The 16,704-nt window shown below is 37.5% G+C and overlaps 1 protein-coding gene across 1 annotated transcript in view; it reads left to right on the top strand.

The window, feature by feature from the left end:
• THSD7B (thrombospondin type 1 domain containing 7B) overlaps positions 1–16,704 on the top strand; it is a 630,654-nt gene that overhangs the window by 137,511 nt on the left and 476,439 nt on the right. Inside the window, exon 2 of the mRNA XM_087819873.1 lies at positions 6,405–7,215. Within this exon, the coding sequence (XP_087675999.1) occupies positions 6,405–7,215 (811 nt within the window). The remainder of the gene's footprint in view (positions 1–6,404; positions 7,216–16,704) is intronic.

Genomic DNA, 16,704 nt, shown 5'->3' with positions numbered 1-16,704 from the left:
AATAGTTTTAATATTTATAAATGATATTTTTGGTTCCTGTAAAAAGTGCAGTGGAATTTTTTGATGAAATGCATTAGGGTTTCAATGCCTTCTCATCTAACTGTTTTTTCTGTGGCATTACATTTTCTGTGTTGTATTTTTATTGATATCTGATGCATGACTCACTAATGGCTGTTATAAATGAGCAAGCAGGGTTTCTCTGAGATGTGAGTTTAGAAAGTATTGGTTGGCTAGTGAAGGTTATTAAGTGTCATGATAGATTGAGAAACGTCGCTTTGGAAACTGTCATCTCTTTTGGGCCATCCCTGCCTCCAGTGCTCTCTCCCAACTTCTGGTTTACTACTTTAGACCTAATGAGCTCTAGGAAGTCAAAGCATTAGACTGTTAATCCTGTGTATAAAATAAGTTTAGATAGGCCTGAAAGAGGGACCACATGTCCGCTTCATGAGCAAATGGGCATGACTTGTACTGCACAGGTTTTGAGAGATATTTAATGTCTCATTCATTTTTATGTTCCCTGAGTCTAATACACTACCTTCCAAGTAGCAGGTAATTAATAATTGTTATTTTTAACAAATGAAGACTCAGATAATACTTTTTTTTATTCCCTGGGTTCTTTGATGTATTTTAGAAAGTGTGATTTTTTTTAGATAATGCCATTTCTTAGATAATTGTCCACTATGTAAATGGAGATATTACTTTAATTATCTCATGGTTGGTATGAAAGCTTTTTGAAAAGTGACTACATAAATTTCAAGCTATTTCTTGGTGGTGAGGCATCTTCCAGGTAAGCCAATGCTGTTTGATCTTGCCTTTTGTAATTCTGAGTTCTATGAGTGCTTTGATGTAGCTGTGATATACAAACAATTTGTTTAAGACACTAAAGCTGTGCATTGGCATTTATGTCACTCCTCAACCCCTTTGCTCCAGATGAAAATAAAGCAATGTCAGGGTAATGAAAGCTGTGGTTAAAAAAATGAATAATAAAATTTCTCTTCCTATTGCATGAATGGTATTAAATCAGGGTTGCTGCCTAAACAGTAGCAAAAAGTGTGCAAAAGCTGTGGAGAGTGTGCTTATTTATTCTCTCTGTCCTCTAGAATTCTTTTTTTTGGCAGGTGTTTTAATGAATACCATACCTATAATTCAGGCATCCAGCAGATTGTCTTAAGTGTGATGATCCAAATTGGGCGCTACATTCATCTAGACTAACCTAGTTAAGGAAAACTTAATTAAGGGAACACAATTTGCCAGCACTTTTCTGCTTCTGGAGGAATATTACATTAGAGCATTCCGATATTTGCACTTTCTGCAGAAACACGGGCACAAAACAAGAGGAGGAGGGGAGAGAAATCACAGTGTTCAATGTGAATGTGACCTGAGAGTTCATCAGTGCCCCCCTTCCAGTCCAAACGATTTACTCCTACCCCAGAATTTTAACCTGTTCATTGACACGGGCATGGCTTATAATATGTAGCACTTTATTGCCAGGTAACTGTGTTTATCCCACAGAAAGGGAGTAAGTTGCAGGTGGATGATGTTTGTACCTCCTGCTGGTCCAGGTAAACAAGTACAGAGCTGCTCTTCCTATTATATCATGGAAATGTTTCCTGCAAGTAGAACACAGTTCGAGTTTTAGCTTAGAGCCATAGTAGGTCCGTAGGTAAACTTTCACTTCTTGAATTGCACTAAATTTTGTTTTATTTGTATTACTTGAGACCTGTTCTCAGTTAAGAAATATAAAATGATTGATATTTAAAACAAGGGTTTCTTATATTTTTCTTTAGATGATTTATCTCAGGTATATATTCTGAATGTAATATTATATGTACAGGACAAATTTAAAGGTGATATTCTTTTTCTTCATGCCAGGAATTTTGCTACGCTCTTTTATTTCTGAACTTGGACAGGGATATAAGATTTCTCAAGTTGCAGGTCACATTTCACTTTAACGTGTGTGGTTTTTTTTTTTGAAATGGAAGAATTTCTCAGGGCTGTGTGATTTTCACTATTGTATGTGTTTAAAGTTCATAGCCAAACATAACTGAATAAATCATGGGACACATTTTCTCTTGGTGCCTGAAAAATGAAAATTATTATAGGTCAGTCGCTGAGAAGTCTCGTCTCCATCTCACACGTCTTGCTTACGACTTGTTTTTCGTTTATTCCAAGCAAACACAATTCACTTTATTTTTGCTTGTTACTTACACCGTTTTTAGTCCTTGGCTTTAACATAAGAAGAACTAGTCTCCCTTGACTGTGCCTGCCTAAATGGCTGACTAATGTTTATAAACATGCGTGGGTCTGACTGCACAAGAGCTGCTGTTCTAACTTTCCAGGGCGGGACGGAGGGGGAGATCACTGCTCACATACCACCTCGAAAGAATATTAACTAACAGATAGAAGGGATCATGACCAAGCTACAGACAAATCTGCCCTGTGATTTTAGGATCACGCACACCCATGCACAGCTGGAAAGGGCGCCTTTCAAATGCAGGGCGAGCGCCCAAGCCAGGAGTCACCCGGGTCTGGAGTCCCCTTCTAGCCTCCACGCGCCGCCTGTATACCTTTGGATGTGCTTCTCTGAAGTTTATTTTCCCCAGTGGATAAAGTATGCTCACCAGCCCCACCTCATGGAATAGTTATAAGGAACAGGAGGGAAGGTACTTGGCAAATCACAAGTGGTCGCTCTCTGTTTTTGGGGGGGGAAAAAAAAGCCTTGATTTGTCTTGATTTGTAGTGTGGTATAAATTCTCCCACCAGGGCCAGTTTCCAACTATGAATATTTAACAGCCACCAGGTAAAATTCCTAAATATGTAACCGTCCCCTGGCACCAGTGAGGTGCAGCTCGCCACTGCTAGCCCTCAAGAAATGGCAGTAATTATTTCTTAATTATCTTTTGTCTTCCATTAATCTAGGAAAAGTTCTTCCTTGTTTGGTAAAATTCTGTATAGATGGAGGATGTGAAAGCTAGGAAAGAATAATAGTTTATAATGTTAAAATATTAATGATTTCAAACAACAAAAATGAGCTGCCTTCAGAATTTTGAAAGTAGACCAAAAAAAAACTTATAAGAAAACAACATTTAATAATAAGAAATGTGTTCACTAAATGCTTTAAAAGTAAGAATAAGGATCGCCTTGTAAAACGTTCTAGGTGAATTAAATTTAATATTAGCTTTTTCAAGATTAGTTTGACATGACTCAGCTTTTCAGGTCTTAGATTCTTTAATCTGCACACGAAAAATCCTCGCTGGAAAATTGTGTATATATGATACCTAAACAAATGGAGAAAAGCTGACAGCCATTATTTTAAAACCTAGTACTTTACAAAGAAAGCTTCCTTTAATTTTATTCAATAACTGTTTCATATAAATCAAGGCTGATTTTAGATTTTAAAAGTTGGCCGCAACATATGTTTTTTCAAGATATTCCTTTCCTAAATAACCATGGTGACTTTTTTTTTTTGTAATAATAAAAATGTGCATGTGTAGTCTGACATGATGGACAGAGGATGGCATGTTAAACTGAAACAGCTCCAGAACATTTGGACCTATTAGGCCTGAATATACCTTTCATGTAACAATGAACATCTAAAGATACAAAGTGCAAAATTATGGGTGAGCCAGGAGGGAATCAGGAGAGTCAAGAGCAGTCAATTAAATCAGTTTGTGCTGAGAGCACCACTTATGCACGTGCCTTTCCTGGCCATGATCAGGGCCGGGGCAACATGCCTGGGGAAGCATGTGGCCACCCGAAGGCATTTGGTGCATTTGGCGAGTAAAGGCTGACTTACTCCAGTGAAACTCCTCTGTCCATTTCCGCAAGAGGAGACGCTAGCGTGGATGTACTAAAAGAAGAGAAGATATTTCTATGTTTCTCTCACAAAGTAACAAATTGCTATAGCTTTGCAGGGCATTGCCTAGAACTCCAGGTTTACATATCCAGCACGGGGCCGTGAGGAAAAGCTGGGATGACTGTGTGCTTTCGAACCCAACCATTGCCCCACTAGAGAGAGAGATCCCACTGCGGCATGCGGCCCCAGGGACAAATAACCTCTCTCTGGGGCTGCTTCTGTCTCTTTCTAAATGCATGTGACTGTGTATACATGCACTCTTCCTAGAAATATAATAGATGTGCATGAAAATATACTCCATGAAGTAATTAAGTGGCATTTTGGATGTTTGATCAGATTTGGAGAAAGACTGTACCTTCTTCCTCTCACTTGTATAAATTAAAATGTTTCTCAGGGTGTGAATTGCTTTTATTGTTATCACAATCATAGTATGCTGCCAAAGGTTACATGGTTCAGCTGATAAACTTTTTTCAGGTTCATATTACATATTTAAATGAAATAAAAGGGAGACATTTTTTTTTTTTTCTATTGACACAAAATGGGATTACTTGGAGTCTTTGGAGCTCATAAATTTGTAACGGATCCCAGCAACATGAATATGCAATTTTCCCCAGAAGGGCTTAGCAGACCTGCACTAGAAACAGACAAAATAATGCTAGTTGCTATTTATTCGTACTCACTATGTGCCAGGATCTATGCTACATGGTTAAGATACCCATTCTCTATTCCTCATAACAAAGCCTATGATTTAGATATCATTCTTTCCAACATACAGATGGAGAAACTGAGGCTTATGGAGGCTGAGCTGGCAATTGACAGAGGCAGATGCAAACCACAGACTCCAAAGGCCAGGGCTTCGTCTGGGACCATGCCATTCCACCAAACCTTCTGTGGCTTATTTGGATTGAACTGAGCTGGGGATGGTCGTGGTGAAGGCAGGGAGGGGACAAAGGAGCATGAGTCCGGAGTGACCCAGCTCCAGGTGGTGATAAAGCTAAGGTGCGGCCATGGGAATGGATGTGAATGAACCAGAATCAGTGAGGTCACAGAGCTGTGAAACCCTTCTGTATTGTTTCTTGGAAGGTTAATGCCTGGCGTATTTTAGATGCTCAGTATGTACTGAATGAATGAATAAATAAAGGGACAGCCACAAAGCAAACGAACAGATCTATGATGAGCCTTCTGGACAAGCCAGCTGATATGTCACAGAAAAAGTGAGAGACATCAATTGGCAGATCTTTCATCTGTCCATGTCTTGTACTCTTTCCCACAAAAGCAAATTCATTAATTTAAAGATTCGGCATATTACAAGGCAGTGTTGGAAGCTTTACCTGGAGTCAATACCTGTCAGAAATCAAAACGGGTGTATTTCAAGGATTGTAGGAGCAGGGTTTCCATAGGCAATTCAGTGCTAATTTTTCTTTTATTACCTTACTTTTATCCCTCATATCAGATTTTTTTCCCATTTTTATGGCAACTTATTCTGCAAGCAAAAATAAAAATGGAGGGCAACTATTTAGAAAATGAAATCTATTTAGGATACTTTGGCAGATTATTTTTTAATAGCACATTTCTCCTCTGAGCTATTTAGGATATGAGCCAAAGGATTGAAAACATGATAAATCCTACTCTAGTAAAACCTCGGTTTAGGGCTTTTTTTTTAGATGAAACTCTGCCTAACTGGAAAGTTATTAATAATGAATTAGCTATATAGTCTTGGAACATCATAATGACAATGATTTCAATCTTTTTAAAGTGTGCATTGTCTCCTCAGCACCACATTATATCACTGACCCTCAGGATGGCTCCATAAGTCATCGCTTTCTCTTCTCCTTCCTATGTAGTTAAGGAAACTAAGGCTTATCATTTTTTTTAAAAATAGGTTTTTATTGATTTCAGAGAGAGGAAGCGAGAGGGAAAGAGAGAAGCATCAATGATGAGAGAGAGGCATTGATCGCTGCCTCCTGCATGCTCCCTACTGGGGATCCAGCCCGAAACCCGGGCATGTGCCCTGACCGGGAATCGAACCCTGACCTCCTAGTTCATAGGTCGACCCTCAACCTCTGAGCCATGCTGGCCAGGCAGAAAATTATTATATTTTTAATCCTTACCCGAGGACATGCTTAGAGGGAGGGAGGCAGAGAGAGAGAGAAACATCGATGCGAAACAGAAACGTCTGTCGGTTGCATCCCCGCGTGCCCGGCCGGGGCTGGAGCCCACAGCCCCGGTGTGTGGCCTGACTGGGAACCGAGCTGGCGACCTTTCTGCCCAGGGCTGGGCTCAACCAGCTGAGCCATGCGGGCAGGGCAAGGCTTAGAGATTTGAAGTAATTTGTCCAAGTGGGCATTGCCGGTAAGAGATGAAACGGGGGTTTCATAAGGGCCAACTGATGATGGAGAGTCCACGTTCTTAACCACCAAATTATATCGTCCACCAGAATTTATACTTTCACACTGGCTGTGCTGGGAAGTGTGCAGATTGCCCTGTTTTTGTGCGGATGGGGGCACGGAATCTCCGAGTAACCCACATCTTGTTTCCCTGCCTGTAGGCCCCTGGGGAAGGTGTACAGGAGACTGCGGGCCTGGGGGAACCCAGACTCGATCGCTGTGGTGCTTCCACTTTGAAGGCTGGACAAGCCACCTCTCCCACTGCGATGAGAGCAACAGGCCGCCGAAGGAAAGAAGCTGCTTCCGCGTCTGTGACTGGCACAGAGACCTCTTCCAGTGGGAGGCTTCCGACTGGCACCACTGTGTGCTTGCGCCCCGCGCCCTGGGCCACGCCAGGCCCCAGGCTGCAGAGTGCGTGACCGCGCAGCATGGCCTGCAGCACCGGGCCGTGCGCTGCGTGCAGAAGTTAAACAGAACCGCGGCTGCGAACGAAGCGTGCGAGCACTTCGCCCCTCGGCCCCCGACGGAGCAGGCGTGCCTCATCCCGTGCCCCCGGGACTGTGTAGTGTCTGAGTTCTCGCAGTGGTCCAAGTGCACCCAGGGGTGCGGGAAGCAGCTGCAGCACAGGACCCGCGTGGCCATCTCCCCGCCCCTCTATGGAGGCTCTCAGTGTCCCAATCTGACCGAGACGAGAGTCTGTGACGCTCCCGTTTCCTGTCCTCTTGGGGAAGGCGAATACACTTTTAGCCTTAAAGTTGGACCGTGGAGTAAATGCAGGCTTCCTCAGCTTAAGGAAATTAACCCAAGCGGAAGAACTGTTCTGGATTTTAGCTCTGACTCGAAGGAGCGGGTCACCTTTAGACACCAGAGTTACAAGCCACATCGCCAGGCCACGCCCTGGGACGCAGAGACGGGCTACCAGACCCGGCAGGTTTGGTGTACAAGAAGTGATGGGAGAAACGCCGTGTTAAGGTAGGAGGCCTGCAGTGTTTCTGTCTCTTATTCACCGAAATGTTGTACAGCCTAATTTTGTGAGGTTTCTTTCTGATCTTCTACAAAAGGAAAATTGTAATCAGGTTTGGGATTTGTTGTTTTAGAAGTTTTAGTTGAGAAGCCTTCAGTGTCACTTAGGAAAATATCGGAGTGTAGACCAGGCAGTGCTCTGAATTCTTGCATGACTGGTAGTGCAACTATATTGGACATCATATATTTCCACATTTTATCAAATGTCAACCAGTTAAAACAAAAGTCTTTTGTTACTATAGTAATAAAAGATATCACAAGTGTTTAAGTTCACGTTCAAATTTGTGATATAAATTATTTAAATTATCATTTTTCATGTTTATTTCTTACACTTACTTTGTTTATTTAGTTTTGGTTTCATGATTAAGGAGCATTTTTATATTTGAGATGTAGATTTTTTTATAGTAGTAATAATATCAATAAGTTAATCCAAGGCTGCTTTCTTTGGCATTGATTTGATAGAAATGTTTACTTGAACAGCAAAGAATTAGAATTACAACCTATAGAGGGAATGAATTAAAACTTTTAAAAGCAATAGTTTAGGTTTCAGGATTGTTTGTAATTGTTTTATTTTAAATTGTAGTATAAAACATCATGACATAAACCCAGAGAACTATGTTGAAAGTAATATTTGTTTGATTTCCCCCCAGAAGGTCTTAAGTGGAAACACTGGTATATTGCCAAGCTTCTTCCAAATTAAGATGCTTTTCAATAGTATTTAAATTACCAAACAATGAAACACTCTTATTTAGAATTAATCATTATCATCAGTTACTATTTTCTCAGGATCCACAGCTGGCTGGGAGAGGCTCAGAAAGCCACCTCTGCTACTCAAGAACCAATAAAGGCGATTTTTTTCATTTGATTTCACAAATGAGCATATCTTATCCTCGATCACTTTATTCTGATTTATGCCGTATACAATTTGCAAGTCCATTGAAGAGTGATTTTCTGCCTTTTATTGCCTGCCTCTGTGAAGCCCAAAAGATTAAGTAGATGATTTGGGCAATTATTGTTTGAATATGTATGTGTAATTCTGCAGAAACATTGTTTCCTTAATATTCCACATTAGATTATGACATAGAATGTTTTCATTTTTAGTTTGCTTCTTTTTACCAAGTTCTTTTTAAAATATTAATAGACTTTATTTTTAGAGCAGTTTTATATTAACAGAAAAATTGAGTGGAAAATACGGAGTTCTCATATACCTTCCCATCACTCCCCCTCCACACACACAGGGTTTCACACACATATCTTGCAACGGTGTAGTGTGTTTGTTACAGGGGATCAGCCAGTGTCCATACTTGACTGCAGTCATTAGAGGTCACTCTGCGTGAAGCATCCTGTGGGTTTGTGCCAGTGTATACTGATGTGTACCCACCGGTGCTGTATCATACAGAATAGTTTCACTGCCCTAAAACTCTGTATCCATCTATTGATCTCACTCTTCTCCTTGAGCCCTGCTAACCTATGATCTTTTCCTGTCTCCATAGTCTTGCCTTTTCCGAGAAGTCACAGAGTGGGATTAATGCAGTGTGTGGCCTCTTCTATTTAGCTTTGTTCACTTAGCAATACGCATTTAAAGATCCTCCGTGTCTGTTCATGGCCTGATAGCTCAGATCTTTTTATCACTCCATTCTCTGGATATACTCCAGTTTATTTATCTGTTCACCCATTGAAGGAGATATTGGTTGCTTACAAATTTCAGCAATTGTGTATAAAGCTGCTATAAACATTCATGTGAGATTTTTATGTGGACATGTGTTTTCACCGCAGATGGGTAAGTGCCGGAGAGCACAATTCATGGATATTATAGGAAGAGGATGTTTAGTTTGTAAGAAATTGTCAAAAGGTCTTTCAAAGTGGCTGTATAATTGTTCATACCAACAGCAATGAATTAGAATTCAGTTTCACATACTGGCCAGATTTGGTGTTCTCAGCGCTTTGAGTTTAGTCATTGTAATAGATGTATAATGGTATCTTCTTTTAATTTGTAATTCCTTAATGATATATGATGTTCAGCATCTTTTCGTATACCTATTTGCTGTCTCTATAGCTTCGTGGTGAGGTGTCTGTTTAAATCTCTTGCCTATTTATTGAGTTGTTGTTTTTTTCTCTTATTGTTGAATTTTAAGAGGTGTTTTTGTTTGTTTCTTTGTTTGTTTGTTTTGAGGTTTTTTTTGGTATATTTTGCATATCAGTCCTTTATCAGATATGTGTTTTAAAAATATCTTCTGGATTGTGACCCATCTTTTTATTCTCTTAACAATGTCTTTCACAAAGAAGTTCTTTTTGGTTGTTTGTTTTGTTTTTACCATAATGAAGTCTAATTTATCATTATTTCTGACATGGATTATTCATTTGTGTTAAACCTAAACAAAGAAACCAACCAAAAACCCACCAAACTCCAGGTCAACTGTATTTTCTTTAATATTTCCTTTTAGACATTTTATAGTTTTGCATTTTACATTTAGGTTTATGATTATTATGAATGAATTTTTGTGAAGGGTATAACATCTGTGTCTTGATTCACTGCTTTTGGTTGTTCTGTCACCATTTGTTAAGAAGATGATCCTTTCTCCACTGAACTACTGTGTTTGTCAAAGATCAGTTGACTCTATTTGTGAGCATGCATTTCTGGGCTGTCTTTGTTGCATCGATACATTTATATATTACTTGCCAATAACACACTGTCTTAAATACTAAAGCTTTATTGTAAGTCCTGAAGTTGGGTAGGGCCAGTCCTCTAAATTATTTTCTAACATTGTGTTGACTGTACTGGGTCTTTTGTCTTTTCATATAAACTTTAGAAGTACTTTGTCCATACGCACAAAATAATTTCTTGTAATATATAGATCAATTTGGGATGAGCTAACATCTTGTATAAATTTATCTTTCTATTTATGTACATGGATTATCTCTTCATTTATTTAAATCTCCTTTGATGTCTTTCATCAGAGTTTTGTACTTTCTCCCATGTAGATCTTGTACATATTTTGTTAGGTTGATACTTAAGTATTTCACGTATTTTTGTTGCTAATATAAATGTATTATGTTTTAAATTTTAAATTCTGGTTTCATTGCTACCATACAAGATAGCAATTGACTTTTGTACATTAATTTTGTATCCTGCAACTTTGTTATAATGGCTTATTAGTTTCAGGAGGCTTTTGTTGTTATTGATTCTTTGGGATTATCTATTGAGACAACTATATTGTTTGCAAACAGACAGTTTTATTTCTTCCTTTTCAATTTGTATATGTTTTACTCCTTTTCTTGTTTTATTGCATTATCTAGGGCTTCCATTATGATATGGGGGATTCTCCAGGCATCTTTCTCTTATTTATTTGTAGTTTAATTCTACTATGTCCTGAGAGCATACTTTATATGACTTCTTTTATATTTGTTTGCTTTATAGCTTAGAAATGTGGTCTGTCTTGGCGAATGTTCTGTGTAAACTTGAGAGAACGTGCATTCTGCTTTGTTGGGTGAAGTATTCTATAAATGTCAATTATATTCAGGTGATTTATGGCGCTGTTTAGTTCAACTATGTCCTTACTGATTTTCTGCCTGTTGGATCTGTCCATTACTAATAGAGGAGTGTTGAAGTCTCCAGCTATAATGGTGAAATCATCTATTCTTCTTTGCAGTTTTATTTGTTGTTAGTCATATACTCATTCAAGGATTCTGTGTTTTCTTGGAGAGTTGACCATTTTTTTGTTATGTAATGCCTATTTTTATGCCTGATAATATTCCTTGCTCTAAAATCTGCTTTGTCTGAAATTAACATAACTACTCCACCTTTCTTTTGTTTACTGTTACCATGGTATGTCTTTTTCTTTCCCTTTACTTTTTAACCTGTGTCTTTATATTTAGTGTGAGGCTCTTGTGGATAACATAAAGTTGGATCTTGTTTATTTATTCACTCTGACAGTCTCAGTCCTGTAAGTGACATATTTATATCACTAACATTTAAAATGCTTATTGATATAATTGCATTAACATCTACCACATTTATTATGGTTTTCCATTCACTGCTGGTGTTCTTTGTTTTACTTACTGACTTCTTCTGATTTTTATCTTTCTGATTTTAAATGAATATTTTATATTATGTCATTTTGTCTCCTTTTTTAGGACATTAATTATACTTTTTTAAACCTTTGTCAAATGTGGTTGCCTTAGAGTTTACAATGTAAATTTACAACTAATCCTATAGCTCTTGGATATTCTGTTATGTCTTTTTTATTTTTTCCTTTACAATTCAGTTTTGGTTTCTATTGACATGTTTTCAAGCTCAATGATGTTTTCTTCCTTGGCTCTTCCTTGACTAATCTAAGACCAGTTTCAAATAACTATACCACTTCACTCATGGTGCAAAGACCTTATAGGAGAGTATTCCTTGTCCCATTTTCCCATCCCTTATAACATTGCTGGTATTGGTTTTCACATACCCAAAATCAGGAATCACTGGATACATTGTTATAATTTTAAACAAATTATTAACTATTAGATAAATTATGGATAAAAATAAAATATTTTATTTTACCTTCTTTATTTCTTCTCCAGCAGGCCTTCTCTATTTATATTGATCTAAGCTTCTGACCTATATGTATTATTTTCTTTTTTCTGAAGAACTTCTCAACATTTAGCGTAAGGCAGGTCTACTGGGGAAAAATACCCTCAATATTTGTTTGAGAAAGTCTTTATTTCTCCACATTTAAAATATAATTTTGAATTAAAAATTTTTTTTTAAGATAATACCATTGGGCTTTCGGTTGGTGGGTTTTTATTTTTGTCTTTCTACATTCTACTTTCTCTTTGCTTGAATGGTCTCTGAAAAGAAGTCTGACGTATTTCTTATCCTCTCTCCTCTCTGTATAAGGTGTTTTTCCACCCCTCATTCTTTGCTTCAACTTCTTTTAAGGTTTTCTCTTAGTTTTTCATTTAGTGCAGTTTGAATATGGTATACCCAGGTGTAGTTTTTGTTTTATTTATTTGTCATTTTATTTGATTTTTCCTCCTGCACTTGGTGTTCCTTGAGCTTTCTGGATCTGTAGTTTGGTTTTCTGTCATTAATTTTGGAAAATTCCTACTTATTATTACTTCAAACATTTCTTCTTCTTTTTTTCTCTCTTTTTTTGTTTTTCTTCCGGTATTCCCATTACAGGTATGTTACACCACTTGTAACTGTCCTATAGCTCTTGGATATTCTGTTATGTCTTTTTTATTTTTTTCTTTACAATTCAGTTTTGGTTTCTATTGACATGTTTTCAAGCTCGATGATGTTTCTTCCTTGGCTCTTCTTTCTAGTCTATTGATGAGACCATCACAGATTCTTTCATAGAACTTATTTATATCTCTCTACTCATAATAGCCATCTTGGGTTGCATAGTACCTTTTTTTACATTACAGCCTTTAGCATACTAATCATAGTTACTTTAAAACTTCCAGTGTGATAATACCAAAATTTCTGTCCTGTCTTAGTCTGAATTTGATGTTTGCTCTGTCTTTTCAAATTGTATGCCTTGTCCTTTAGCATGTCCTGTATTCTTTTGTTGAAAATCAGATATAATATGCTGGGTAAAAGTAACTGAGGTGGAGAGGCTTTTAGTGTGAGATTTTGTAGTTAACTGGCTAGGGGTTAGGCTATGTTTAACGTAGCTCTATGTATTAAAGGCTAAAATATCAACTATTTCTCTGGTGTCCTTGTCTTTCCTTTCTTTCTTTTTTTCTCCTTATTGTGTTTGGGTTTCCTTAGAGAATTCTTCCTCAGTGAGGTCTGGGACATGCAGTTCTTTCTGTTGTAATTCCCTGTTATGATACCAGAGCCTTAGTGATGATATGCTAACTTTCAGGGGGAGGAGAAGAGCTTTATAGTTCTATGATTAGGTCTTAAACCTTTATTGAACCTGTGCCCTGGGATATGGCCTTCACAAATACTTCTTAGTCTTTCCTACCCAATTACGTAATAGGGAGGGCTGGAGGCGGCTGAAGTTGGGTATTTCCCTTCCCCAGGTCACTTAACACTATGGTAAAATTCCAGTTGCTTAGGTTTTGGTAAGATAGGCCTTTTTATGATGAATTCTCTGGGTATATTTCAAAATGGGTACTTTTCCCTTTGCCTGCTGGAAGGATGTGAAAGATTTCTCTTCACCATGTGAACCCGGTAATACTTCTAGAGGCGATTCTCGTGAAAATGTGGGCCCTCTTCCAGGACTCCCCCCGCCCAGAGTTTTTCAGTAAGTTTTCCTTTGCTGCTCCTAGTTCCAGCGGCAGTCTCTCTTCCTGGGCTGCTCCTCCAGTCATGGTGATCCTCTGCTTCCACCTGTTTGTCTCTCTAATTTTGAGGGCACCCATTTTTCCTGTGTTTAAAATCTTCCGAGGGATCTAAGAAAAGTTGTTGATTTTCAGTGTAGTCAGCCTTTTTGTTGCTGTAAAGAGGATTGCAGCGACACCTTCCAAGCTGAACTGGGATCCAGAAATCACCATGTTCTCTTTTGAGTTTTAGGCAGCATATTGAACCAAAACAACTATTTTTTTCTTACACTGTCATGAAGTCTGTACTGCTCATTTCATTTAGTCATCAAAACATTATGGAATTATTCACGCACTATAATGAAATGATTAGGTTACTAGGAAATTATGGTTTTTAGTGGGGGCATTTCTATTCTGCTACTCTCCACAGCGGTAAACAAAACATTACCCTTGACCTCTATGGGGCCTAGTTGTTGGCACAGAAATCTCATTTCCATCTAACCTGATGAACTATGAACTATGTGGGCACGGTCAACCAACGTTATTTTCAAAAGGCTAAATTTATCTCTGAAAAGTACACGTGTGTGTGTCTGATGCATTCAGAAAAGCACTGTGATTTTTGTGTGTCTATTGACTTCTAGGATGAACTCTAAGTTTCCTGTGATCATTAAAAATTGTCCTAAAGTATGGATTCCTTTATCTCCGTACTTATATCTACCTTTCAGTCACTTTCCTTTGGGTGGGCTCTGGGAGACTGTAGGGACAAGTGGCATTTTGTTTTCTCTTTTCCGATTATGGCAATGGCCGGTTGTCATGTCATTTGTAACAGGCGGGCCCTGTCTTTACCTCTGTAGTGAAAGCTCGTGCCTGTGCCTCTCTGGACAGTCACATTATCAGTCTAGGATGCCACGGAGCTCTAATTAATGCCTTCTGCTAGCTCTCCATTGATTACTGTAACTTTCGATAATCACCGCAAGTAGTTTTCCCTTCGCAGTTGTATTTGCAGTGTGGTAGGCAATGGCATTATATTGGTGCCACTCTGCTCCCTAATCACTGATTTGCCGATTGGATTTAAACATCTTTTGTTTTTCATTGTCTCAGTGCATATCCCACTGTCTTCTCTTTTATTTTGACAGGAGTTTCTCGGAGATGCTATTATTACATTTAAAAATAGCTGTCCTACAGCCTGTTCAATATTCTTTTTCAGGTATCAGTTATGCTATTATTGAATTTTTATAATACCTTAACTTAATGAAATGAGGTAGCCTCCTATATTCAGTTTTTTTCACTTTGTTTCTTTATTTTTAAGTACAAGTAGGTCTGAATTATGAAATCTCATCTGTAGACTAGATAGTTTATATGAGCACGAAAGTGATTCAATTTATTGTTTGTGTGAATAAAATTCAGATGAATTTTATGCATTTTACTTTCATTTTAATATAGAGGAACATTCGGCAAGGGCACTGTTTTAAGAGTTGCTACAATTGCAAAATACCTTAAATTATCAGGCCACTATAATGATTTCCCCTGAAATGAGTTCCTGAAGGATAATACATTTTAACTCTATAAAAGAAACATTAATGTTAAAGCTCCAATATTATTGTTATTTCGTTTGTTTTTTATCTCTATTACCAAAGTAGATTTGGAAAGAAATTTTCTTTTCCTATACTTACTAAAACATAAACAAATGCAGGCCCCAAACAAAAAGTTGTGGGTTTTTTTGGTAATCGTTGTTTTGAAAGTGGTAGAGAATATTTTGTTGCTTCTGTTTTGTTGGTGGGAATGGAGGATTTTTAATCCCCCCCACCCAGTTTTCTTTCAGCTTTAGATTTTATTTTCCTTTTCTTATCTTTAATTTTTTAAAAAATATAGTGAACATTAGCATGTTTCTAGAAGTCAAAATTATACATTAAGTTAGTCTCAAAGAAGTGTTACTCCCTCCTAAAAAACCTTCATTCTATGTCTTCTACCCCTTGCAGATAATGAACATTTTGGTAGGTCAGTTTATTCTCTCTGTGTTTCTTTATATTTTCTCATTTTCACTTTTTTCTTACACAAAAGGTAGCATAATATATAATCTCTTTGCATTTCCTAGAAATTACTCTACATCAGTTATTCAAGATCTTCCTCTTTTTTTGTACAGTTGCATAGTAATTCATTGAGTGTGTACCCCCAGCTTATTTAAACAAACCTTTATGCTTGGACATATGGGTAGTTTCCGACATTTTAAAATTACAAATAATTCTTCAGTGAATGACCTTTTGCTCATAATTTCCATGTCGTTGCAGGTGTATCTTCAGGATAAATGACTGGAAATGTGATTGCTCAGAAGGGGTAATGCATACAAATCTTGTTAGTTCCTGCAGGTTCTCCTTCCTGGGAGTGATGCCATATTGCACTGCCATTAAAAACCTTGCGGACAGTGTTCTGCCAGGCTCTGAATTTATTTGCCAACCTGAAATGTGAGAAATGGTATCATGACAAAGTTTTCATCTCCATTTATCTTGTATGTGTGAATTAGAACGTTTACCCATATGGTTAGGGGCCATTCTAATTGGTCATTTTGTGAGTTGTCTATCTTCTTTGTATTTCTAAAGGAAGTTTTGTCTCTTCTCTCATTTTCAAATATTTGTAGTTAAGAATATTGGCTCTGTATCTGTCATATATCTACTCATGTTGTCTCTCAGTTGGAAGTTTGTGTTTTGACTTTGCTTATGGGGATTTTTTTAGGCAAAACTTGACTAAACATTTTTTCAATATCATTCATATATATTTGAAATTTTAGTAATGTTAGAAAGCCTTTCACACTGATTTCTCCTACTGTGTGCATACTTTTATTTTTTACATTTGAATCTTTGGTCAACTTTACTGTGTTCTTATATATGGTGATTGCATATATATCACATTTTATTTATCCATTCATTTGTCAATGAACACTTAGGTTGTTTCCATATCTCTGCTACTATAAATAATGCTGCAATGAAAATGGGTGTGTGTGTGTATATATATGTGTGTGTGTTTGTATGTGTGTGTGTTTTTGTGTATATATATGTGTATATATATATGTGTATATATACATATATATATTAAAAACTGGAACACAGCTTTTGGAAAGTCGTGTTTTGTTTTTTTTAAATATGTTTTTATTGATTTTAGAGAGAAGAAGGGAGAGGGAGAGAGAGA

This window comes from Miniopterus natalensis, chromosome 8 (genome assembly GCF_054644295.1).
Source record: "Miniopterus natalensis isolate mMinNat1 chromosome 8, mMinNat1.hap1, whole genome shotgun sequence".
NCBI classification, from domain to species: Eukaryota; Metazoa; Chordata; class Mammalia; order Chiroptera; family Miniopteridae; genus Miniopterus; species Miniopterus natalensis.
This window is presented reverse-complemented; position numbering and strand designations above follow the sequence as displayed.